At 45.6% G+C, this 25,259-nt stretch overlaps 2 protein-coding genes and 1 pseudogene across 4 annotated transcripts in view; all 3 read right to left on the bottom strand.

Annotated features, from left to right (window-relative positions):
• LOC308609817 (centrosomal protein of 78 kDa-like) overlaps positions 1–25,259 on the bottom strand; it is a 405,903-nt pseudogene that overhangs the window by 170,782 nt on the left and 209,862 nt on the right. The window lies entirely within an intron of this gene.
• Positions 1–25,259, bottom strand: part of LOC308609797 (uncharacterized protein) — a 258,883-nt gene that overhangs the window by 42,445 nt on the left and 191,179 nt on the right. The gene's annotated exons all lie outside the window — the stretch shown is intronic.
• Positions 1–25,259, bottom strand: part of LOC308609811 (forkhead-associated domain-containing protein 1-like) — a gene marked incomplete at its 3' end in the record, with an annotated part of 143,566 nt that overhangs the window by 89,658 nt on the left and 28,649 nt on the right. The window contains exons 3-5 of the mRNA XM_081259112.1: positions 16,829–17,099; positions 7,555–7,664; positions 4,237–4,473 (exon numbers count right to left, since the gene is read on the bottom strand). Of these exons, the coding sequence (XP_081115238.1) occupies positions 4,237–4,473; positions 7,555–7,664; positions 16,829–17,099 (618 nt within the window). The remainder of the gene's footprint in view (positions 1–4,236; positions 4,474–7,554; positions 7,665–16,828; positions 17,100–25,259) is intronic.

Raw genomic sequence — 25,259 nt, 5'->3', positions numbered from 1 at the left:
CTGCGGTGTCTGTTGTAACTTCTTTTTCCTTTCTAATTTTATTGATTTGAGTCCTCTCCCTCTTTTTCTTGATGAGTCTGGATAATGGTTTATCAATTTTGTTTAACTTCTCAAAGAACCAGCTTTTAGTTTTATTGATCTTTGCTATTGTTTTCTTTGTTTCTATTTCATTTATTTCTGCTCTGATCTTTATGATTTCTTTCCTTCTGCTCACTTTGGGTTTTGTTTGTTCTTCTTTCTCTAGTTCCTTTAGGTGTAACGTTAGATTGTTTATTTGAGATTTTTCTTGTTTCTTGAGGTAGGCTTGTATAGCTATGAACTTCCCTCTTAGAACTATGGGATGCTTTTGCTGCATCCCATAGGTTTTGGATCGTCGTGTTTTCATTGTCATTTGTCTCAAGGTATTTTTTGATTTCCTCTTTGATTTCTTCAGTGATCTCTTGGTTATTTAGTAACGTACTGTTTAGCCTCTATGTGTTTGTGTTTTTTACAGGTTTTTCCCTGTAATTCATTTCTAATCTCATAGCGTTGTGGTCAGAAAAGATGCTTGATATGATTTTAATTTTCTTAAATTTCCTGAGGCTTGATTTGTGACCCAAAACGTGATCTATCCTGGAAAATGTTCCGTGCGCACTTGAGAAGAAAGTGTAATCTGCTGTTTTAGGATGGAATGTCCTACAAATATCAAGTAAATCTATCTGGTCTATTGTGTCATTTAAAGCTTGTGTTTCCTTATTAATTTTCTCTTTGGATGATCTGTCCATTGGTGTAAGTGAGGTGTTCAAGTCCCCCACTATTATTGTGTTACTGTTGATTTCCTCTTTTAGAGCTGTTAGCGATTGCCTTTTGTATTGAGGTGTTCCTATGTTGGGTGCATATATATTTATAATTGTTATATCTTCCTCTTGGATTGATCCCTTGATCATTACGTAGTGTCCTTCCTTGTCTCTTGTAACATTCTTTATTTTAAAGTGTATTTTACCTGATATGAGTATTGCTACTCCAGCTTTCCTTTGATTTCCATTTGCATGGAATATCTTTTTCCATCCCCTCACTTTCAGTCTCTATGTGTCCCTAGGTCTGAAGTGGGTCGCCTGGAGACAGCATATAGATAGGTCTTGTTTTTGTATCCTTTCAGCAACCCTGTGTCTTTTGGTTGGAGCATTTGATCCATCCACGTTTAAGGTAATTATCGATATGTATGTTTCTATGACCATTTTCTTAATTGTTTTGGGTTTGTTTTTGTAGGTCCTTTTCTTCTCTTGTGTTTCCCACTTAGAGAAGTTCCTTTAACATTTGTTGTAGAGCTGGTTTGGTGGTGCTGAATTCTCTTAGCTTTTGCTTGTCTGTCAAGCTTTTGATTTCTCCATCGAATCTCAATGAGATCCTTGCTGGGTAGAGTAATCTGGGTTGTAGGTTCTTCCCTTTCATCACTTTAAGTATATCATGCCACTCCCTTCTGGTTGGTAGAGTTTCTGCTGAGAAATCAGCTGTTAACCTTCTGGGAGTTCCCTTGTATGTTATTTGTCATTTTTCCCTTGCTGCTGTCAATAATTTTTCTTTAATTTTTGCCAAGTTGATTACTATGTGTCTCGGTGTGTTTCTCCTTGGGTTTCTCCTGTATGGGACTCTCTGTGCTTCCTGGACTTGGGTGGCTATTTCCCTTCCGATGTTAGGGAAGTTTTTGACTATAATCTCTTCAATATCTTCTCGGGTCCTTTCTCTCTCTCTTCTCCTTCTGGGACCCGTATAATGTGAACGTTGTTGTGTTTAATGTTGTCCCAGAGGTCTCTTAAGCTGTCTTCATTTCTTTTCATTCTTTTATCTTTATTCTGTTCTGCAGCAGTGAATTCCACCATTCTGTATTCCAGGTCACTTATCCGTTTCTTTTGCCTCAGTTATTCTATTGATTCCTTCTAGTGTGTTTTTTTTTCAGTTATTGTATTGTTCATCTCTGTTTGTTTGTTCTTGAATTCTTCTAGATCTTTGTTAAACATTTCTTGCATCTTCTCGATCTTTGCCTCCATTCTTTTTCTGAGGTCCAGGATCATCTTCACTATCATCATTCTGAATTCTTTTTCTGGAAGGTTGCCTATCTCCATTTCATTTAGTTGTTTTCTGGGGTTTTACCTTGTTCCTTCATCTGTTACATAGCCCTCTGCCTTTTCATCTTTTCTGTCTTTCTGTGAATATTGTTTTTGTTCCACAAGCTGCAGGATTGTAGTTCTTCTTGTTGCTGCTGTCTGCCCTCTGGTGGATGAGGCTATCTAAGAGGCTTGTGGAAGTTTCCTGATAGGAGGGACTGGTGGTGGGTAGAGCTGGCTGTGGCATTGGTAGGCAGAGCTCAGTAAAACTTTAATCTGCTTGTCTGCTGATGGGTGGGTCTGGGTTCCCTCCCTGTTAGTTGTTTGGCCTGAAGTGACCCAACACTGGAGCCTACCCAGGCTCTTTGGTGGAGCTAAGGGCAGACTCTGGGAGGGCTCATGCCAAGGAATACTTCCCAGAACTTCTGCTGCCAGTGCCCTTGTCCCTTGGTGAGCCACAGCTGTCCCCTGCCTCTGCAGGACACCCACCAACACTAGCAGGTAGGTCTGGTTCAGTCTCCTAGGGGGGTCACTGCTCCTTCCCCTGGGTCCCAATGCACACACTACTTTGTGTGTGCCCTCCAAGAGTGGAATCTCTCTTTCCCCCAGTCCTGCCAAAGTCCTGCAATCAAATCCCACTAGCCTTCAAAGTCTGAGTCTCTAGGAATTCCTCCTCCCATTGCTGGACCCTCAGGTTGGGAAGCCCGACGAGGGGCTCAGAACCTTCACTCCAGTGGGTGGACTTCTGTGGTATAAGTGTTCTCCAGTTTGTGAGTCACCCACCCAGCAGTGATGAGATTTGATTTCATTGGGATTGCGCCCCTCCTACTGTCTCAGTGCGCCTTCTCCTTTGTCTTTGCATGTGGGGTATCTTTTTTGGTGAGTTCCAGTGTCTTCCTGTCGAAGATTGTTCAGCAGTTAGTTGTGATTCCAGTGTTCTTGAAAGAGGGAGTGAGAGCATGTCCTTCTACTCCACCATGTTGAACCAAATCTGACTACGGTTTTAAGCAGAATTATGCACTGAGGCCAAAATTCATCAATGACCAATTGCTTTTTTATCAACTTTGTTGCGATATAATTTATGTACAAGATCAGTGGCCAATTTTAAAGTAGTTCTTTAAAACTTAAAAAATTTTTTTTTCTTTTGGATTTAGTTTCAGGAGGAAGGAAGTTGACTGGTAAATCCAGACATTCTGGGTGGAGATTTTTTGGTGAAATTCCCTATAAATGAACCAGCAGCTGCCTTCAGGGTGTGATAAAGGCCTCAGTGTTTGGAACACTGTGGGGTTCCTCCTCCCCACCTCCAGCTCTTTCTGGCTGGGTCCGGGTGGGTGTGAGAAGTGGTCACTGAAGCGACAGGAGTTGGGTGGAAATGCAAAGCGGGTGTGAAAGCATGAGGTGTACAAGGTGGCAGAGCTGAGCCCAAGTCACATCACTGCCTCTCACTTGCTGTGCAAGCTGTAACAAGCTCCTGGGCATCTCTGAGCGTGCCTCAGTCTCCTCATCTGTAGAATGGCATGTGTCAGAAGACTGAGGTTTAACTAGCTAATGAGGGGACTTCCCTCATGGTGCAGTGGTTAAGAATCTGCTTGCCAATACAGGGGACACGAGTTCAAGCCCTGGTCCAGGAAGATCCCACATGCCGTGGAGAAACTATGCCCGTGGGCCACAACTACTGAGCCTGCACTCTAGAGTCCGCGAGCCACAGCTACTGAAGCCCTCATGCTGCAACTACTGAAGCCCATGCTCTGCAGCAAGAGAAGCCACTGCAATGAGAAGCCCACGCACTGCAGTGAAGAGTAGCCCCTGCTCACTGCAACTAGAGAAAGCCCGTGCACAGCAACGAAGACCCAATGCAGCCAATGAATAAATAAATAAATAAAATAAATAAATAAATAAATAAATAAATAAGCTAATGCACCCAAAGCACCTGCACCGGGGCCTGAACATGGTAGGCACTTAATCAAATCTAATATTGTTCTTACAAGGCTAGAAATTTGCCAACCCTCCACTCCCTGGATCTGCACTCTTCTCCATGCTGTGCTGACTGCCCATTTCTAACTACCCGGGTGGCTCCGCCAAGGCTCTACCTGAGAGCTGTCACCCTGTGTTGTGACCCCAAGACCCCGACCCACTTGTCTCTGAGCCCTACCTGCTTTTTCAAGCTCTGGATCTCTCTCTGTTGGGCATCGTCCTCTTCATGCAGAACCTGAAACTTGGGCGGGATCACCCTCTGCTTCTGCCTGGAGGCAGCTGTTTCCAACAGCTTCTGCCTCAGGTTGGCCACTTGGTTCTGCAGGCTTGCTATCACGGTGTCTTTGTATTTAGATTCAAGTTCAAAATCGGAGAGACGGCTGACTTCTTTTCCCAGCAGCAGAATTATTTCATCCTGGGTGGAGGCCAGATGGGAAATTTACTAGGTGTGGGTCTGGGTGTAAGGCTGAGCCCATTTAAAGAAAGACAGGAAAAATATGGTATCATTCTTTGGGAAGGTGAGGGCAGGCAGGGAGGGAAAAAGCAGACTTTCAAGGCTATCTCTGTCACTTGGAAAATCTCATAGAGACAAGAATTGGGTTAAAATGATGTACTTGTATATAGACTCCTGTAATGGATGTCTGTACCTCACAGGTACGGAAACTTTCCTTTCCCCGAGAATTAGACTTTCATATTAAGAACAACCATCCCACTTGGGAACTTTTGTTGCTAGAAAGTTTACTTAGAGTGTTTTCATTTATAATATTCAGCCTAGCACACCGGGGACCTAGGAAAGGTAGTTAGGAAAACAACATTCTGTTTGACCACATTCTGCCTATAATGAGGGTTATTTGTTTTAACTTAAAACATTCTGAACTATTTGTTTTCCCTTTCCTCTCTTCTAATATTTCCTGCCTCTTTTGGCTATTCATGTATGAATTTTTTCCAGGTAACTCAATCTGGAAAGTAAATGAGACAGGAATACTGATTTATTTGCATGGGCTCATGTAAACTTTTGGCTGGAAAAACAAAATTGCTGGTAGACTGTACCCACAGGTATAATTAACCCTGTCCTCCATCTCTCCAGTGATAAAGCTCTGCAGCCAAAGAATTGGTTAGGTTTTCCAAAAAAGGAAAAAAAATTTCCCCCAAACTTCTCACCAGACGTTATCAATAAAATGTCAGAAAAACTGAAGAAGAAGAAGAAGAAATTCCCCAGAGGCCTTTTCCAAAGCAGTCACGGGAGGAGGTAAACGGGCAATTTCTGGGCCAGCTCATTCCCAGGAGAGCCGTGCAGTCAGCCTCACGACCTGCTAGCTCCGTGACCTGGGGAAGGACAGGGTCTCGCTCATGAGAAAGCCTGTCTGACATTGCCAGCTGCTGCCAGGGGCCTTCCTTTGGGTCCTTGTGAAAGTTGGTGGCAAAACTTCAAGAGAGAGCATCAGACATATTCCCTACTCCTGGGCAGTTTCCCCTGTTTCACCCTGTTATGATCAGCCAGGTGCTTATTCATTTTTCATGCAACAAACATTCAACGGGCAGCAACTAAGTGCCAGGCCCCGTGCCAGTGCTGGAATATAAGAAGTTTGCAGAGAGCAGTGGACAGCTGTGGGTTCTGCTTTCCTGCTGAGGGTCCCCTTGCCCTTCTTGGAGGGAGTGTTCCTCCTTCCATTTGGTCTGGGTAGGACTGTCAGTCATGTGCCCTGCTCCTTCCTGTCCCACCTCCCCATGTGCATGTGGCCCAAGCTGGTCAATCAGAGATTTCACACATCGATTACAGAGGGAGAGGATCTTGCCTTCTTTTGGATCATGTAGGCTTGTTTGCCTGAGTTTGTCTTTTCTAACACACAAAGCCAGCCTTATGAAGAAAGCCAGACACTGAGGGAAACAGAGGGGAGAAGTTGGTAGTGGGGAGGTGTTCTGATGACATTATTCAAGCTCCTGGATCTAGCCATACCTGAAGCTAGTGGCCCTTTAAATTTTCCAATAAGATGAGCTAATCAATGCTCCCCCTCAAGCTAATTTGTTTATTGTCACTTGAAGGAGTCCTGGCAAGTCAGGGTATAAACGACTTATCAAGAGAAAGAATTATTTCTATTATAAATAGAAAAAATGATAAATGGCTTATAAAAATTTTCTATAAATAGAAAAAATTATAGTGGTTGCACTATATTTCCAAGTTAAAATTGAGGCAGGTTGAAAAATGTCTACAAATACTTTGCAGTTTTGCCATCCAGTCTATTTCCTCACCCTCTAGTCTGGGCTGGCCCCGTGACTAGCTTTAACTAACGGAATGGAGTGGAAGTGATGCTGCATGATCTCCAGGCAAGTTCTTACAGGCTGTGCAGCTTCTGCTCTGACCCCCTGGGAACCCTGAGACCACTGTGCTGTGATGAAAAACCACATGCACAAAGGGGCGCACCAGTCCAGGCGTCCTGGCTGAGGCCCTAGATGTGGGAAGGAGGCCAATGGAGACCGACCACCAGCCTGGCCAAGCCAGCGGCTGACTGAGGCCGCATGAGTGAGGCCAGGGGACACGAGCAAAGGAACCTTCCAGGTCAACCCATAGATTCTGGGGAATAATGAATTGCTGTTGGAAGCTGCTAAGTTTTGGGATGGCTTGTTACACAGCGATAAATACAGAATCTGAGTGTGGCTTCTCGCCTTTCTGCAACATTTTGCAGAGTCTGGTCCCAGGATGCCTGGGTTGGAACCCCCTGCCTCCTGAAGGTTTGGATTTCCGTGTCTGACAAGAACCCCAGGTAGGTCTGCTCCTCACAAACTCTGAGAATTGCTGCAGGAGCAGGCCCTGGCCCTGAAGGAAAGCGAGATATTATAGACTGCTTCTTTTAGAGTAACTTTCAAGTCGTGTCTAAGTGGGGAGAAATTGACCTGGGCCCTTCCCAGGATGGCTTGAATCCACCTGTTCTGCTCGCATCCCTGTTTTAAACCTCTCTGGTTCTTTAACGAGTCTCTCGGCCCAGGCCTCCCTGACTTCAGGGCTCAATTCCTCCTGCTAGGAACGTGTTTTTGCATCACTGTTCCATCACTGAAGGTTGACCAAGTGATTACTGTGTGGGAGTTAGAAGCACCCGCTGAGAAGCTAACCAGACCTCGCTTTGAATCCTAACACTGCTCCTTGCATTGGACAGCCTTGAACACATTACTGAACCTCTCTGAGATTCAGTTTCCTCATCTGCAAAGTGAGGGTGATAAAATCTATTTTGAAGATGGTGAAGATTAACGAGCTAATAAATGTCAAGTGCACAGGACATGGCCCAGCACACAGTAGGTGCTCAGTACCTTGTAGTTGTAGATGTTATTTGGGATAAAATGAGCAGTGGCCAAACCTGGCTGAATGTCTTGGGAGGAAGAGGTGGTTTCTTGGAAGTAGGAAAAAGGGACAGTCCTTGAGACACAGAGAACAAGAGGCAGTGGCAATCTCTCCATGGTCCCTCTTGCTGCTGTAGCTCTGTGCTTCCCCAAGACCCCTCACCTTATCGTGCTGGGACAGGTCCTGGTCCACAAAAATTTCTCTGTAGGGCCCTGTCCCAGGAATTTCCTCGGCCACTGATTGTTCCGATAGTTCCGCGGCGTTGGTCCACACTAACACACAAGGTCAACAGAGAAGGCAGAGGAGACAGTGAGTTTCCCCAAAGTCTTAAAGAATATTTTCAGATTAACTTTCACATTCATGAGAGTTATGCACTGAAAGCATTACAGGAGGACTGGAAAGGGTAAGAGCTGCCTCATTTCTCTTCCCCAGCATTAACTGAACTGATGCACTGTGGTGTGTCTCTTTCCAGACTTTTTTCTATGCTGCATAAGAGCTGAGGACCTTGGGCAAGTCATTTGCTCTCTCTAAGCCTTCGTTTCCACATACATAATTCAGGATCCCTGATAGTCTCTGTTATAAAGGGCTATCTGGAGATTAAATAGAATAATGATATAGAGCAGGGCTTGGCAAACTATGGCCCTGCGGCCAAATCTGGAATTCTGCCTATGTTTGTAAATAAAGTTTTATTGCAACATAGCCACAGTGATCATTTACATATTATTTATGGCTGCTTCCCAGCTACAAAGGCAGAGCTGAGTAGTTGCAGCAGAGACCATGTGACCCACAAGTACTACAGTATTTACTATCTGGCTCTTTACAGGAAAAGTTTGCTGACCCCTCAAGTAGAGCATTTAGCCCTAAACATTAGCTCTGTTTGTTTATATTGCAGCCATATCTTTTCAATAAACAAAAATGCATTTACATGACAGAGATGCTTATCCAGCTTACTTTTCAGCTAACAATATCAAAAACATCTTCCCATGTCAGTATTTGAGGCTGTACTGGGTTCTTTTCCAGGGTAGCATTGGGGTCCATTGTACAAGTGTGCCAAACGTGTTTAACTAGGATCCACTTGATGGCCATTTAAGCTTTCCTATATTTTTTCTTATTTACCCCAGTATTACAAGGCCTTTTTATATGACTTTCAGGGATTATGGCATTGTGTTTGGGGACCCCACTCTGTATCACATCAGACATCTCGCAATTCACTCACATCAACACTGAGTACATTTCTTTTTATTGGTGTAGAAACGTTTGTAAAGATTTCTATAATTCTACTTGTGAAACCACTTGGGCCCAAGCAGCGTATTTTAAATTTCCAAGTGACTATGGTTTCTGGACAGTCACTGCACATTCTTATCTTCCTGTGAAGTGAGAAGCTGAACAAATTGTTTTCAGTGGTGATGGAACTTTCATGAGTCTTAACATCAATGATGGATGAAGCAGGCACTGTCATGTTTGTGGACATTCATCATCTATTCATTTTGCTTCTGTATTTTTTATTTATGCATTTTAGAGTCAAAGATTCCTGCCCCCCAGCCAGGTCTCAAACCTGTTTGTGGACCCCAGAACCTCTAGTGGACATAGCTGATGGCCTGTGGTGCCCAGAGAATGCACAGCCTTGCGTGTTGAATGAGCAGCCCTGGCCACAGTGTTCCCTGGGGCGCGAGGAACAGAAGGGCCTGGAACTTCAGCAGCTGCCCATTTTCTCTCCCTCCACCTCCCCAACTAGGTCCATGATTAGAAAACTTTTATTTGAAGCTCACTGCCCCCATCTGACTCTCTTGGATCCTGAGCAGCAAAGTCCTAACTGACTACAGCAGCAGTGCCTGATAGAGAAATGATGGGAGCTACAGAATGCAATTTTCAATTTTCTAGTAGTCACGTGAAAAAGGTAAAAAGAAGAGAGGAATTTTTTAATGATCAATTTTATTTAACCCAATACATTAAAAAGCATCATTTCAACATGTAATCGACAAAAAATATGGAGATATTTTATATTCTTTTTCTTCGAGGCGTGAAGCCTTTGAAATCTGGGGTTTATTTTACACTGATTGCGCATCTCAATTTGGAAACTGAGTTTTCAGGAGGAAGATTTCATCTGTTTTCATATTCCTCAAGAAATCGGCTCCCACTGGAGGAAGGTACTGCCTGGACTGTGTCCCCAGGGAGGGCCTCGGGGTCTGACCCTAACTGGGCCCCTGTCCAGTCTCAGCTTAGAGTTCTGGCGTCTGATGCCATCTCTAGGGGTGACTCCGGCTGCCTCTGCGACCCTGTCGTGGCTGTCTTGAGGGATGCTTCCCTGCAAGATGATGGCCGGAGGGGGGACTTCATCAAACTTACAGAACAGGCTGATCGATGGGGTCCCTTTACTGGGGAAGGTGTGTTTACTCAAAGTCTTTGTGGGGCTAGAATTTGCTCTGAGACTTGCTTTCCTTACACCCAGGCAGGGAGGTGCGGGAGCAGTTACCCCTCACCTGCCCCAAACTTCTTTACCGGCTACTGTTATTTATCAAAAAGAACCTAAGGGCCATGTATGACCAAACCGGCTTAACTCTAGATGCTGGATCCTTCGGAGGTCCCAGTGGGGAGAAGCCCCAGGGAGAGTCGGGAGGGCTGGGGCGGTGGGACGGCGGATATGGGGACGCAGGCACTTTAAGAATTTTCGGGCATGAGCTGTTGGCCAAAAGCCAGGGGAGTTACTTTAATATTTTAACAACCCCCAGCTGTCCTGGTGCGCTCCAATAATCACCAGTCTGCAGGAGGGGCAGTATGTGTGCACCTTAACTGTGCCTTTAAGACATTGTAAGTTGTAAATAAAAGTTAAATAACAATCATGGTTAGGTAATAACTTAATTTTTAAATTTTAATATTTAAAATTTAAATATTAAAATTTTTAAATATATAAATTATTAAGATTGTAAAATTTAAAATTTAAATATTAAAATATTAAATATTTTAATATTTACTGAATGTTCGCTATGCACCAGGCGCCGTGCTCAGCACTTACAGGCAGGATACGATTTCGTCTTCATAACAACCCAGTGAGATAGGCATTATTATTCCCATCTCCATTTTATACGTGAGAGATATGAGGCACAGAGACGTCAAGTCACCTGCTCAAGGACACACAGCTGGTAAGTGGTAGAGTCAAGGGGTGAACCTAAGTTTGTTGGATTCAGAGCCTATGCTTTTAACCACTATGTAGTCAATGTATTGAAGTGGGAAGATGTTTATGACATATTATTGAATTTTAAAAATCAGGTAGGGAATTCCTTGGCAGTCCAGTGATTAGGATTCTGTGCTTCCACTGCAGGGGGCACAGGTTCCATCCCTGGCTGGGGAACAAAGATCCTGCAAGCTGAACGGCACGGCCAAAAAAAGAAAAAAAAACCTAACCTATGTTAGGTTCATATGATCCCATTATTGGGAAAAAAAAATATATATATATATGAATCAAGATGCTATTTTAATAAGTCACTCCACATATTTTCTTTTCTCAGTATTCTTCCCCACCTTCCATGAGCTCTTGCCATTAAGATTTGGCCTTGGAGCTGACGTTTTATTGCCTTGTGGTAAAGGAAGGATGAGTATTAACTAGAACAGGGTGATTTTTCCCCCAGGCAAAATGATGTTTTGATTTTTGACAATGTCTGGAGACATTTTTGAGTACCACAGTTAGGGCGGTTGGTGGTGGTGGTGTTGCTACTGGTATCTCTGGTGGGTAGGAGTCAGGGATGCTGCTAAACATTCGACAGTGGACAGGACAGATCCTTCAACAAGGAGTTATGCGACCCACCTGTCACTGTGCCAAGATTGAGAAACCCTGACCTGATCTGCAGTAAATAAATCCTTGGCTTTGGGTTTTCAAATAGAATTTTTCAAGTCTAAAGCAAGGTGACAGTCTAACAGTAAACCAATTTAATTGGAAGAGCCCAGCTTTGCTAAGAGAGGAAAGAGCTTTCTCGGAACCCTTAAAAAGAGGTGTTTTCTGTCAAGAGACAGCATGGAGGACTGGAGCACAGAGTTTTCTCTAAAGCGTAGAGTAGAGAGGCCCAGACAGAAAGGAACTCCCCATGACACGGGAAGATGAAAGTCCTTTTCTGAGGATGGCAAGAGTGTCAGGGGAACGAGGGCAAACGTTTGGAAACATGAGACCTGGCTGAGAGGCTGAGGAGATAGAGCCCAGGTAGATGTGAGGGACTCTAAGCCATACGACTCATCCTTCATTTCTCCAGGGGGAATCCAAGTCCTTCAGAGAAGCCCCAAGTTCAGCATGGCACTGGAGAAACCGGTGATTACAGTGGAAAAATTTAAATGGCAGAGTGAAAAAAAGAAAAGAAACAGCCCATGTGCCATGTGTCCAAAGGACACATTAAAAAAAAAACCCCAAAAACCCTGTATATATGTTCATAAGACAGAACATGATGCATACAACAAAATGAATGAATCTCAGAAATACTATGCTGAGTGAAAAAAGCCTTCCACAAAGGAACATGTACTACATGGTTCTGTGTACTTGAGATTCTAGAACAGGAATATCTAATCCATGGCGGGAAAAGAATTCAGAAGAGTGGGTGCCTCTGGGGCCTGGGGCTGGGAATTGACTGGGGAGGGACATGAGGGAACTTTCTGGGGTGATGGTAATGTTCTATATCTTGATAGGAATTTGGGTTACATAGTTGTGCACGACTGGCACAACTCAGTGAGCACATTCAAGGTCTAACACCTTTCAGGGTGTGGTAGCCAGTCTCCAAGATGGCCCCACTGATTCTTGTCTCCTGGTATTCAGACCCCTGCATCATCCTCTCCAATACTGGATGGACTTTATATTAGTTAGCTGGGGCTGCCATAACAAAACACCACAGGAGGTCTTAACAAAAGAAATTCATTTTCTCACAGTTCTGGAGGCTGGAAGTCCAAGATCAAGGTGTGGGCAGGGTTAGGCCTCTCTCCTTGGCTTGCAGACGGCCACCTTCCTGCTGTGTCCTCACATGCCCTTTTCTCTGTGCACGTGCATCCCTGGCGTCTCTCTCTCTCTTCTTACAAGGACACCAGCCCTTGGATTAGGGCCCACCCAATCATCTCATTTTAACTTACTCATCTATTTCAATACACTATCTCCAAATAGGGTCACATTCTGCAATATTGGGATTGAGGCCTCAGCATATGCATTTTGGGGGAATGCAATTCAGTCCATAACAAAGCTTCTCTATGTAACCAAGGATATTGCAGAAATGACACAGTTTGATTCCTGAGGTTAGATCCTAAAAGACATTGCAGCTTCTGCCTCACTCTCTAGGACCACTTGTCTGGAGGAGCTGGCAGCTTGAGGATGCTCAAGCAACGTATGGAGAGGTGCACTTAGTGAAGAACTGAGGCCTCTTACCAAAAGCCATGTGAGTGAACCATCCTAGAGGTGGGTCCTCCAGCCCCAGACAAGCCCCCAGAGGACCACAGCCCAGCCACCACCATTACTGCCACCTCATGGACAAGCCTGAGCAAGAATCCCCCAGCGAAGCCATTCCCAACTTCCTGACTCAGAGAAACTAGGAGATAATAAATGTTTACTTTTGTTTTAGGCCATTACATCCTGCAGTAATTTGTTATGCAACAATAAGTAGCAAATACAGGTTTGGGCACCAGGAGTGGTGGAAAATTTAACAAAAACCCTAAAATGTGGAGTGGTTTGTGATGGAACAGTGGCCAGAAGCTGGAGGACTTTGGCCAAGAGTCTTTGAGAAAGCCTGAATAGTCTTAGTAGAAGCCCGATGGCGTTTGAGGAGGCAGTGAGGGAAGGGTTTCAGAAAAGTGAGGAAAATGTTACTGGGGTTAAGAGATCCTTGTCAGGTGGTGGCAGAAGGTTTCCTAACACGTTGCCTGTGGTCATGAGGAAGGTAGAAAATGTTTGTGATGAGGCTGAGTGGTCAAGCTAAAGAGAGTCCCAGACAGAGTCTTGGAAGGTGCTGCCTGGTTACTTCTTGCTACTTATAGTGAAATGTGAGGGGGAGAGACAGTTAAAGGAAGGGCTGTTAAATCAGGGCAATGCTCTGGGCGTGAAAATTCCCTGCCTCTCCAGGTGGCAAATGAAATATAAGAAACAGGTTCTGGGCAAAAATCAAATCAAGGGCACTCTCAAGAAAACACAGTCCAGAGAAGAAGCTAAGGGTGTGGTTGTAAAATCCTTTGTTAAGAATACAGATCCAGGGCAGTGTCCAAGAGAACCCTTCGGTCAAAGAACTGGGCTTCTAAGAAGCTTCTGTCCTTTGTCAGTCTTTGCAGAAGCCCATGGTGGAAGGGCTTGTGACAAAAAAGTCTGTGGGCGTGGTTTTTGCCTGATAGGATGAACCCCAATAAGAAGCACTGCCAACTCAGACTGACAGAGACCCACAAAAGTCAAAGAAGCGTCTGGACCCCCAAGCTTCTACAGGCAGGAAGCAGGCTATAAAACTATGCAGCCACATCCAGGGGACACCTTTCATAGGAAAGGGAGGACGACTCAGAAGGCAGAACTCACGGACCAGGGGCAGAGCCAAGAGCCCTGGAAAGTCATTTCTGGGCAAGAGTTGGACTGAAGCCCAGTCAAGGAACTGCCGATATTTTCCCAGCTGGACTTCAGAACTGCTTTGGGCCAGGGACTCCTGTGTGTTTCCTGTTTTTCTTCTTTTGGAACAAGAGGAGTGTATGTAGCAGTGATGCTATGTCTGTCCCACCAATATGTGCTGGGTGTGTGAGGGACAGACCCTTTGTTCAGAGGTCTTCAGATTTCTGGAAGTAGTACTTGATGAGCTGAACGTAACGTACTACACCCATGAGCCCCATCTGTACCTGGACTTGATTTAGACGAGATTCTGGAATTTGAGCCGATGCTGTTACTGGGGTGAGATTTTGGGGGGCCTCGGGAGAGAGGAGGAGGAGTGTGATTCATTGAGGACCCGAGGGCAGGCTGTGGTAGCCGGCCTCCAAGATGACTGCTGATAATCCCCGCCTCCTGGTCTTCAGGCCCGTGTGTAGTCTTCTCCCACACTGGAGGGTGACGCCCTGGGTAACCATCAGGATATTGCAACAATGACAGAGCATGACTTCTGAGGCTTAGTCACAAGAGATGTTGCCATTTCCATCTTGTCCTCCAGGATCACTTGCTCAGGAGGAGCAGCTGCCGTGTCATGAGAACGCTTGAGCCACTCTCTGGGGAGGCCCATGTGGTGAGGAACCGGGGCCTCCTGCTGACACCCATGTGAGCAGCCGTGTTCGAAGTGGATCCTCTGGCCCAGGTCAAGCCTTCAGATGACTGCAGCCTTACGAGGGACCCTGAGCCACAGCCGTCCTGCTAAGCTGCTGCCAAATTCCTGACCCCACAGAAACCGTATAGATGATAACACATGTTTGATTTTGCTTTAGGCTGCTACGTTTGGGGAGAATTCGTTATGCAATCATGATAACTAATACACATTCTGTGTTCATTTTACATGAAGGAGACAAAAAATGTTGAGTTCTAGTTAATGGTATATGTGCTAAAACATTTAGGGGGAGGACTACAGATGTGTGCTATTTATTTTGAAATGCATCCAAAAAATAAGATGGATTAATGCAGGACAAGAAGGATGGGTAGACAGAAATGTAATAAAGAGTACAGCAAAGTGTTAGCGGTAGAATTAGGAGGAGAGCTGTCTCTATAAAATTCTTTTTGCTTTGCTGTATGCTTGAAAGTTTTCACATTAAAATGCTGGGGGGGGGGCTTCCCTGGTGGCGCAGTGTTTGAGAGTCTGCCTGCCAATGCAGGGGACACAGGTTCGAACCCTGGTCTGGGAAGATCCCACATGCCACGGAGCAGCTGGACCCGTGAGCCACAACTACTGAGCCTGCGCGGCTGGAACTTGTGCTCCGCAACAAGAGAGGCCGCGATGGTTAGAGGCCTGCGCACCGCGATGAAGAGTGGCCCCTGCTCGCCGCAGCTGGAGAAAGCCCTCGCACAGAAGTGAAGACCCAACACAGCCATAAATAAAGAAATAAATAAAATTAAATTTAAAAAAAATGCTGGGGGTAAATGGCTGAGTAATTTCTTAACTTGGGCGGTTGGTACATGAGCGTTCCTTAGACGATGATGATGATGATGTAAACTGCAGAGATACCTTTCATTTGCTCCTTAGTCTGTTTATTTCAGAATAATAACTATTATTTGAATGGCTGAGGGAAGGGACTAGGTGAGTGGTCCTGAGTGAGACCAGGGAAGGGTGTGGAGGCATCGAGAGACCTGGGGACTCAGAGGGGTCTGGGGCTGGGACACAGAAAACAGAGAATGGAACATTCACACCAGTGGCCACAGAAGAAACCTGGGAATCATGCCAGGGACTAAGTCGACCCAGCTACTCTGCCAGTAAGCCTGGCAAGGCCAAGAGGATGGTGACAGACAGGAAGTCTCCTCCCCAAGTGCCATGAGGCCTTCTGGGGGGGAGGGGGGAGAAGGAAACCCTGATGGCTGTGTGTCCCCAAAGTGACCAGGCTGTGAGTGACAGTCACTGAGATAACCAGCCTTAAATTTGACCGAAAAGCGTTATTTTAGATTAGATTGAATACATAACCTCCGGAGAAATAATTTTCTCCATAAGCCTCAGTCTCCTCTTACCTGTAAAATGGTAATAAAATATTTAAAAACCTCCTAAGGCAAGAGGGATTTCAGTTACCAATATGTCTGTACATCTGAGTTGAAGTATATAAATTTAGATTCTGATACAAATTCATATATATTCATATATATGTACAAACACACACACACACACACACACTCACCACAGAGGTACTGACGTGTGCAGATGGGCAGAGCACAGTCTTGGAGGAGTTTGTACCAAAAAGTCAACAGGGAGAATTCTGGTGATAAGGGTGACAGCTTATCTTTTACTGTTTTCTAACTTTCTGCTTATCCCAATTTTTTCACATTTGATTATGTTCTACTTCAGAACCAGAGAACATAAGCAAAAGCCAGAGAAAGACAAATATCATACCATATTGCTTATATGTGGAATCTAAAAAAAAGGTACAAATGAACTTATCTACAAAACAGAGATAGAGTTACAGATGTAGAAAATAAACTTATGGTTACCGGGAATAAGAGGGGGGAGGGATAAATTGGAAGAGAGGGATTGACATACACAATACTATACATAAAGGAGATAACTAAGAAGGACCTACTGGATAGCACAGGGAACTCTCCTCAATACTCTGTAATGGTCTATATGGGAAAAGAAGCTAAAAAAGAGTGGATACATGTATATGTTGAACAGATTCAGTGTGCTGCATACCTGAAACTAACACAACACTGTAAATCAACTGCACCTCAATAAAAATTTTAAAAAAAAGGGGAAAGCAGAAACTGAGACCCATCCTCCTAGCAAAAGCCCCTCCCCTAAGCCGCCAAGGAAGCGCCCATGAGTACCTTGCCTGATGATGGGAACGCTGTGGGCGGCTCTGTCCACCTTGAAGGAGAACATCTTCTCGCTGGCACTCACGGGCTGCCTGTGGGAGGCTGGTGGGACCATGGGGGGCTCGGGGGACCCCTGTGACCAGCTCCTCTGCACTGGCGCTGTCCAGATGCCCGGGTAGAAGGGGGTCTGTGGTGGTGAGGGTGACTGGTTCAGTTCCTGGGTGGCCCAAGGTGGCTGTGGCCTTGGCCAAGGTGCTGGGCCCCTCACCCATGGGAAGGAGACCTGCAGGGGCAGACAAGAGGGTCAGGGGAGGTTACGAGCAGCTGGGGTGGTCTTCACCTTTCTGTCCCGGCGACATAATTGCTGCCCTAGATTTCGGCGTATAAGTCACTTCTCCCAAGAATCCCTCCCACACTCTCCCCAAATTTGGGATGGCGGTCCCCACCATGGGTCACCTTGCACACTATCGCACCACCATTTATTGGGTGCAGCCTTCGTGCCAGGCACCCAGTCAAGAGATTCACATGCATTACCTCATTTAATACCCCTGATGCTCTGTGATGAGCCCGAGGCTGAGCAAGACCTAGTGACTTTCCCAGGACCACAGATTTGGCAGTGAGCGTCTGAGCTGGTACAACGCCACCTCTGAGCTCTGAAAGGCTGACAGCTTTTTGTCTACCTTGCTCAGCACCGTATCCTCAGCTCCTAGAATAAACCCTTGGCACATACACAGTAGGTCCTTAAATATTGGTTGAAAGAATGAATGAACACATCTCCGAGATTCAAGCCCAGCTCTCCAGGACACACACATCCACACTGTGTGTCTCCCTGGCACTCCCATTCCACCTCTTCCCCGAAGCCGAGAGCTCTGGGGTGGCAGGCACCCCAACTGGCTCGAAACCCAGCTGGCTCATTAGCCTGTGACCCTCAACATCTGCCACATCTGATTCTTGGCAGACGCTCCATAAATATCTATCGAGGGAACCTTTTTTCATCTGACCCGGCGGAAGATGTCTGTATCTACTTTCATTAGAGAGCACATCAAAATCCATCTACACCGGGAGAAGCAAATGCTGAGAGGTGCTCACACCTGGCTTTTTCTTGGTTAATGCTGTTGTGGCCGTCCCTCCCCGAGCCTAGTGGTTAAACCGTGACATCGTGAATGCTACCATTTATTGTAATTACTCACCGATTTCTCGTGATAGCCCTGAAGGGGAGGAGCTCTCCTTATTCCTAGCTTACAAATGAGGCTTGGAGAGGTTAAGGACTTCACCAAGCTCAGGTGGTGGTGGAGAGGGTGGTGGGACTGGGGTTCTGGAAAGCTCTTTCCCTCTCTGTCTCTCTCTCCCTTCTCTGCCCCAACCCCACCCCCAGTCGCTTGGCAGAAAAAAACACACTTTTCAAGGAAGAAGCTAAGTTCAAAGGTTTGCCGCCTGTGGCGGTCACGTTTCTCTTTCTGCAGACTGCAGACACAGAATGAGAAACAGGACAGAATGCTTCCGAAATAGGAGCACTGGCAGACAGAACTTCCTATAGCTCCAGCTGGATTGTATTCAAGAGGAAGGTTCTCCACTCACTCAGGTTCCCAAACCAGTCTTTTAGCTACAGTCTTTCCCAGCCAAGTCAAGAATCTGGTGAATTCCCCTGAAGACTTTTTTGGAGTCAGGGAGAACACTGTTTGGGAAAATCAAACTCCAATTGCCTGGCAACACCTGGCCCAGCATTTATGATGACACTGGCCCCGTTGAAACCTGTTTCAGGAACGGACTTGGCAGTGTTCCAGAACTCTGTTACCTTATGTGAAGATTCGAATTTCTCTCCACTGTGGGCACCTCAGTCTCCACCTAAGCTTTCTTCCTTTCTCTCCTTTCAGAAGCTGAGGTGTCCTGCTTCTGCCTTGCACTCAATTCTCCATCCATCCTATCCCTTCCCGTCCTCTCCTCTGGGGCTGTCTTGCCTCAATCATTCCTACAACCTTTCCTCATCGATTTAATAAAGATTTATCGAATGAAAGGGCTGAAGGTGGGAAGGGGGAAATTTGAATATGTTTTACCCCCGCCTGATAGAAAACAAATCGAGAGACCACGGGTAGTGTGGAGGAATTCCCTTTTGTGCTGGGATGCTCAGGTAGATGTGCCTCACTGCCCACTAACTGCCAGGGTGCTAAAGGGAGTGCTCATATCTCATGCCTCAAGTGGTTCACTGCCGTAGTGGACAGGCCGCAACCCACCTGGCTCTTCTGGAAATTCCAAGAATCTCCCTCCCAATCTGTCGGCCCATTGCTGTGGGTGGGGCTAAGCAATCAACCAATCACACTCCCTGGACATACTGATTGGTTCAGTGGTGGGGCAAGTGATGCAATCAGAGCCAAGGAGACCCAAGAAGACTTGGCTGGACACCAGGATCTGGAGTGACCTGGTGGGACTTCAGAATGCAGCCAGCATGAGGGAGTGGAGCCCAGACATGGAGAGAGAGAAGCGTTTTATTTATTTTTCAAATTGTGGTAAATAACCTGCAACATAAAATTTATCATCTTAGCCATTTTAAAGTATACAGTTCAGTGGTGTTATGTATAGTCACATTTCTGTGAGATGGATCTCCAGAACTTTTTCGTCTTGCAAAACGTAAACTCTATTAACCATTAGACAACAACTCCCCATTCCCTCCGCCACCCAGCCCGTGGTGACCAACATTCTGTCTCTATGAATTGGACTACTCTAAGTACCAAGTACCTCAAATAAGTGAAATCACATGGTACCTGTCTTTTTGTGACTGGCGTATTTCACTTAGCATAGTGCCCTCAAGGTTCATCCATGTTGTAACATGTCAGAATTTCCTTCTTTTATTTTATTATTTTTGTGTGTGTGTGGTAGGCAGGCCTCTCACTGCTGTGGCCTCTCTCGTTGTGGAGCACAGGCTCCGGACGCGCAGGCTCAGCGGCCATGGCTCACGGGCCCGGCCGCTCCGCGGCATGCGGGATCCTCCCGGACTGGGGCATGAACCCGTGTCCCCTGGATCGGCAGGCGGACTCTCAACCACTGCGCCACCAGGGAAGCCCTTCCTTCATTTTTAAGGCTAAATAATATTCCACCATACAGTTTAGAGTGTATTTTTTTTATCCATTAAGCGTCATGGGCACTTGGGTGGTTTCTACCTCATGGCTATTATAACTATGCTGCTGTGAACATGGTGGGGAAAATAAGGAAGCTGGTTTTGAGCACTGGCTGGAGTGCTACCCTGAAGTGCTCCATCTCTGAGGCTGGCTAGAGCTGGTTTCTGTTGCTTGCAACACACAGAGCCCGAACGATAGGGCCCCTAGTGGGAAGGAGCCAAAGATGTATAAACGCAGCAGAGACTCCAAGCTCTTCGGGTTTAAAAATTTAAAAATAAAGTTTTTTTTTTTTCTCTGAAGCATGTTGGTTGAGGGTAGCTTTAGTTGGATGGTTAAAGTTGGTTTTCTCTAGTTTCCCGGCTTGCTTTATCAAAGGGAAGGTCAAGGTTTTCTCAGAAATTGCTGCTGGCAACTACAACGATACAGGCAGGGAGAAAAGCAAACATAAGAAGAAGACTCACATTAAAAGCTAGCTCTGGGCTGTACAGGAAGCATGGGGTCAAGGTCAGTTATCAACAAGTTTGTTTTTATTATTTATTTATTTTAGATTTAATTCTATTTATTTTTGTCTGTGTTGGGTTTTCGTTGCTACGTGCAGGCTTTCTTTAGTTGCCGCGAGCGGGGGGCTACTCTTGTTGTGGTGTGCAGGCTTCTCCTTGTGGTGGCTTCTCTTGTTTCGGAGTGTGGGCTCTAGGCGCATGGGCTGCAGTAGCTGGGGCACATGGGCTCAGCAGTTGTGGCACGTGGGCTCTAGAGCGCAGGCTCAGTAGTTGTGGCGCATGGGCTTAGTTCCTCCACGACATATGGGATCTTCCCAGACCAGGGCTCGAACCTGTGTCCCCTGCACTGGCAGGTGGATTCTTATCCACTGTGTCACCAGGGAAGTCTTCAAGTCTGTTTTTAGAAACTTTAGTTCAAAAATACACGCTAATGCCTTTTCTCTTTCTTTGTGTCTGTTCTCTGACCATATGGTATGTTGCCATGGTTGGGTTTTTAGTTTTGTTTTTGAGGTAGCATATGTGATACTCCTGATTTCTTTTCCATACTACCTTTAAAATAGCAGGTTGGGGCTTCCCTGGTGGTGCAGTGGTTGAGAGTCCGCCTGCCGATGTAGGGAACACGGGTTCGTGCCCTGGTCCGGGAAGATCCCACATGCCACAGAGCGGCTAGGCCCGTGAGACATGGCCGCTGAACCTGCGTGTCTGGAGCCTGTGCTCCGCAACAGGAGAGGCCACAACAGTGAGAGGCCCGTGTACCGAAAAAAAAAAAAAAAGCAGGTTGTCAACCACCTGGATTAACCATGACCACATCCACGGCTGAATTTATATTAGCTTTAATAAACACAGGTCAATGATTTACTCAAGAAATCACTATCCATTTTTTTTCAGATTATCTATTTGTTCTTTGTGTTATTTCCCCAATATCTGCTTCTAACCCTGAAAAGAGTGTAAGTTGAATGGGACACCCTAAAAAAACTTCGAAGTAGTTTGCACATCGAGTGCCTACAGTACACATGAATTCTGCCAGGAAGCCCTGGAGCCTGCAGAGAAGGTGGAAACTTAGACCTTGCCCTTGGAGAGCTTGTTATGTGCTCTGCCATTTGTAAGTAATTGTGGACAATACAACGACTATGAGCCACTGTGTAGAGAAGCCACAGATGTGCCACAGACTGTGCTGGGCACTTAATGCATGTGGTCTCATCTGATCTCCAGAATAATCTTGCAGGAGGCATTTTACCCCTCATTGTGTGGATTAAGAAACTGAAGCTCAGAGAGGTTAAATGACTTGCCCAACGTCTCACGGCCAGGAAGTGGTGACACAATTTGACTCCAATACCTGTGCTCTTAGGACTTCTAGGTTACTCGAAGTCATGATTTATTACCTGTTTTCCATACTCACAAACGGATCTTAGACGATTGGTTAGTGAATGATAGGATATTTTCCAAGTTAAAAAAAGGAAATGAACATTAGATGGTGTGAAAAAACACAAGACATCGCATGGGCTACTTAGAAATGGGATTTTCTAGGAACACTGACAACTGTCTTATGGAAGTGTTATTCTTTCTGCTACATGCCACGCCCTGGAAGCAGCTCAGAGGACCCCAGCCTCCATCCGGGAAGACCTGTGGTATGTTCACTGCTGTACCAGAGGAGTGCTGGGGCCAGCTGGTACCCGCCCACGAGAACTGATTGTTAAATGTCCAGGAATTTTGCCAACTGGTTGAGAAACACAGCCATTAATAAGAATTAACTTACATAAATTTACAATTAAATTATATCAGAAACAATTGGTATACAAACTTAAAAGTCACCCCTTCCTAATTATTTTACTCTATTTTATTATTACCTATGCTCTTGAGGTTATTTCACTCTACTATATGTTTCTGTTGGAAATGTTACATAGTAATGCGTTACCACACCTCTCTTTCCTTCTCTGTATTCAGGGATGTGTCATTGGGAGCTGGAAATTGACCGTGGAGGGCGTATTACACCATAGAAATCAGGAAATGTTATAAATGAGGGCTTGGTTTTTAAAAAGTTTTATAAATAGGTTTAATAATGGTGGTTCATGTAGAGCTTGATTTTGTTTGTTTGTTTGTTTTGTTGATTGCCTAGACTTAAGACGGTAATGGAGAAAATGTTAACAATGCAGATTATACAAAAGCATGTTGTGTCTTAGCCGTTATGTTATGAATAGAGCAAAAAATTGGGGAAACGTTCTTCCAGTATTTAAAAATTATTATCTGATGCAGCAACAAAGTCACTCATGTCACTGATGAACATGTGAAGTTCTAACGTCTTTCTTTTTTCACTTGTATTATTCATAAATCCAAAAATCCAAAAATACCCACCAGTGCTCAGGTTGGGAACTCTCTCATTCGTCAACTGCAATGAGAAATTGGCTATGGATACAAGAGTTCACCTAAAGTCAATGAAAGCATTCTGTGAGACTCAGCTGGCTATATAGAATTTACAAGAAAGAGTACTGTATATCTTGTTACATGGAAAGACTGTGCTACACATTCTTTATATCAGTAAACCTTATGCTATGCATCCATGTACTTTACTTTTCCCAGAGAGCTGGTCATTAAATATTTACCAGCCAATTGCTGGCTGTGCTGGCACCCAGCAGAGTGCCTGCTACTCATGGTAGGTGTTCGCTGACTGAGCTGAACAGTTGGCAAATGGAGTGTAAATAAAAAGCACTTTGATTCTGGGGCTGGGATGGGGAAAACACATGCTAAGCCTGGTGCATCTTGTAACAGCAGAGAGTAAGCAAGTGCCCAAAACGAAAAGGTGGGGAGATGCTCAAGGACACAGCAAGCAATCTGAAAGAGCTCCCAGTGGCCAAGGCTGGAAGAATTTGAGCGATGAACAAGTTAATGAGTATTGGATTATAATTCAAAGTGTAAAATCAGTATACATGGATCCATACTGACATAGATACATTAGTGAGTAAATACATAAAGGAGGGAGAAGAGACCGGCTTCCTTACAGAAGAATTTAACATACATAGATGTGGAGCTTAATTCCCATGGTCTGGAAGGGCCTGGGGGGTAGGGATGATGGTGGCGAGCAGGGACACTGACCGCAGCATGGAGGAGCCATGGACCTGGAAAGACAGAATGGAGACTAGAAAACATGGCCAGTAGATCTCAGAAGCCAGGAGAGGGTGCTACTTGGTGCCAGGACAAATGGCCTTTATCTCAACAGCTACCGGGGTGTCACCGTAACTCAGAGACGGGTAATAATTCTATGTCCCCAAGAAAAGGGTAAATCATGTACGGGGCTTCAGTGTGAGAAATCAGGGTTATACATTTAGAACACAGAACTGCCAAGTTATACATCATTTTTAGGTTTTGGAACTTGAATTAAGTCCCTTTGAGCTGTTCAGAAAAGCCATTCGTTTGGGTTTTTCCCAGCTGTGTTCAAGGAGATCTGGCCCATCTAATTTTCCCATTTTCTTGTAAATCTTCAATCTTACGGTTTTTCCTTTCCTTTCAAGTTCTAATCAGCTTCCTGGTCAGTCCATAAAATGGGAAATAGAATCTAATGAGAAAACAGCCGGATTTTTGCAAATAGCTTTTGCTACCCCTAGACTTGGCCTGCTTCAATTCGGTCTTGCCAGATAGAGAGACGGAATGAATGAATGAATGAATGATCATCAACTAAGTTCAGAGAAGGAGCAACGTGGTTCTGATTTGGTAACAAAGGGTGTGGTCTGCCAGAGGAAGCAGGACGCGGCCCGGTTCCTGACCGAGTCTGGGTTCTGTCTCAGCAGGATGCTAAGGGTTCAGCCCGTGCTCCCGTCTCCACCTCCCCCGATGTCATCTGCATCGCCTGTAGACATCTGGTGACAACACAGCCTCAGGGGTCCTTTTGTGTGAGTTTCTGCTGCAGAGGCCGAGCCTGAGGCTGTCTGCTGCCCTGTGCCCTCCACTTCACTGGTCTCGGGAAATCGCCTTTGATATAAAACACCCAGCCTCAGGAGTTCTCATCACATAAGTAAGTCCCCACGGGACCTGTAAGAGCACAGGGTAGAGGAAATCCTACAAGGTCAGGTAGGAGATGACAAAGCTTGACCAGAAAGAGGCTTTGTTCTGAAGGGCACCATACTCTCTGGTCATTCACTCAGTTGCCGGCTTCTCAACCCCCGGTACAGTAAAGCCACATCCTCCTCAAAAACGGGCCCTATTCAGAGGTCCCAGGAACGTGGAAACACCACCCTTCTTGGGGATGGACAACTAAGGCCCAGACTCTGAGCTTCTCATCACACCAGTTCACCACAGGAGAGAAATGAGCAACTCTGCTTCCTTGGAGACTGGCCTGGGACTTTTCCAATGGAAAAGTGGATTATTTGTCATTTTCCTCCTCCCAGATCCCTAGTGGCAAATCCCATTAGCAAGGCTCCACTTAGGCAATAGGAATGCTTCCTAATGTCAGGGACATCTTCTTTGTTTTTGCCTCCCCCGCATCCATTTCTTCCATCTTCTGGATGGGCACCTTAATTTTTTTGCAGGGAAGACACCCTTTCCCTGACAATCCTGAGTCCATAGAATTCTGACCCTTCCACCCCAGGGGTGAGACCATAACCCAGGCCTGGCCAATCAGAGCATTCCTTGCCCCTGGCCTCAGTGATTGGTTCAGGGGAAGCCACGTGATCCAAGCCACTGTCAATGAAGATGCTGGCTCTTTCCCTGGAACTGCTACTTTGTAGGGTGCTGGGGCTGCTGGTGGCCACTTTCCTACAGGTGAGGCAAGAGTCTGTCTGAGATTGGGAAGCTAACAGGGAAGAAAGAGTCAGATTCCTGACCATGATTTGGGCGCCT

The sequence above is a fragment of the Mesoplodon bidens genome (assembly GCF_964165515.1).
Source record: "Mesoplodon bidens genome assembly, contig: HAP1_SCAFFOLD_103, whole genome shotgun sequence".
Taxonomy (NCBI): domain Eukaryota; kingdom Metazoa; phylum Chordata; class Mammalia; order Artiodactyla; family Ziphiidae; genus Mesoplodon; species Mesoplodon bidens.
Note: the sequence above shows the minus strand (reverse complement) of the source record. Positions and strands in the feature narration are given on the sequence as shown.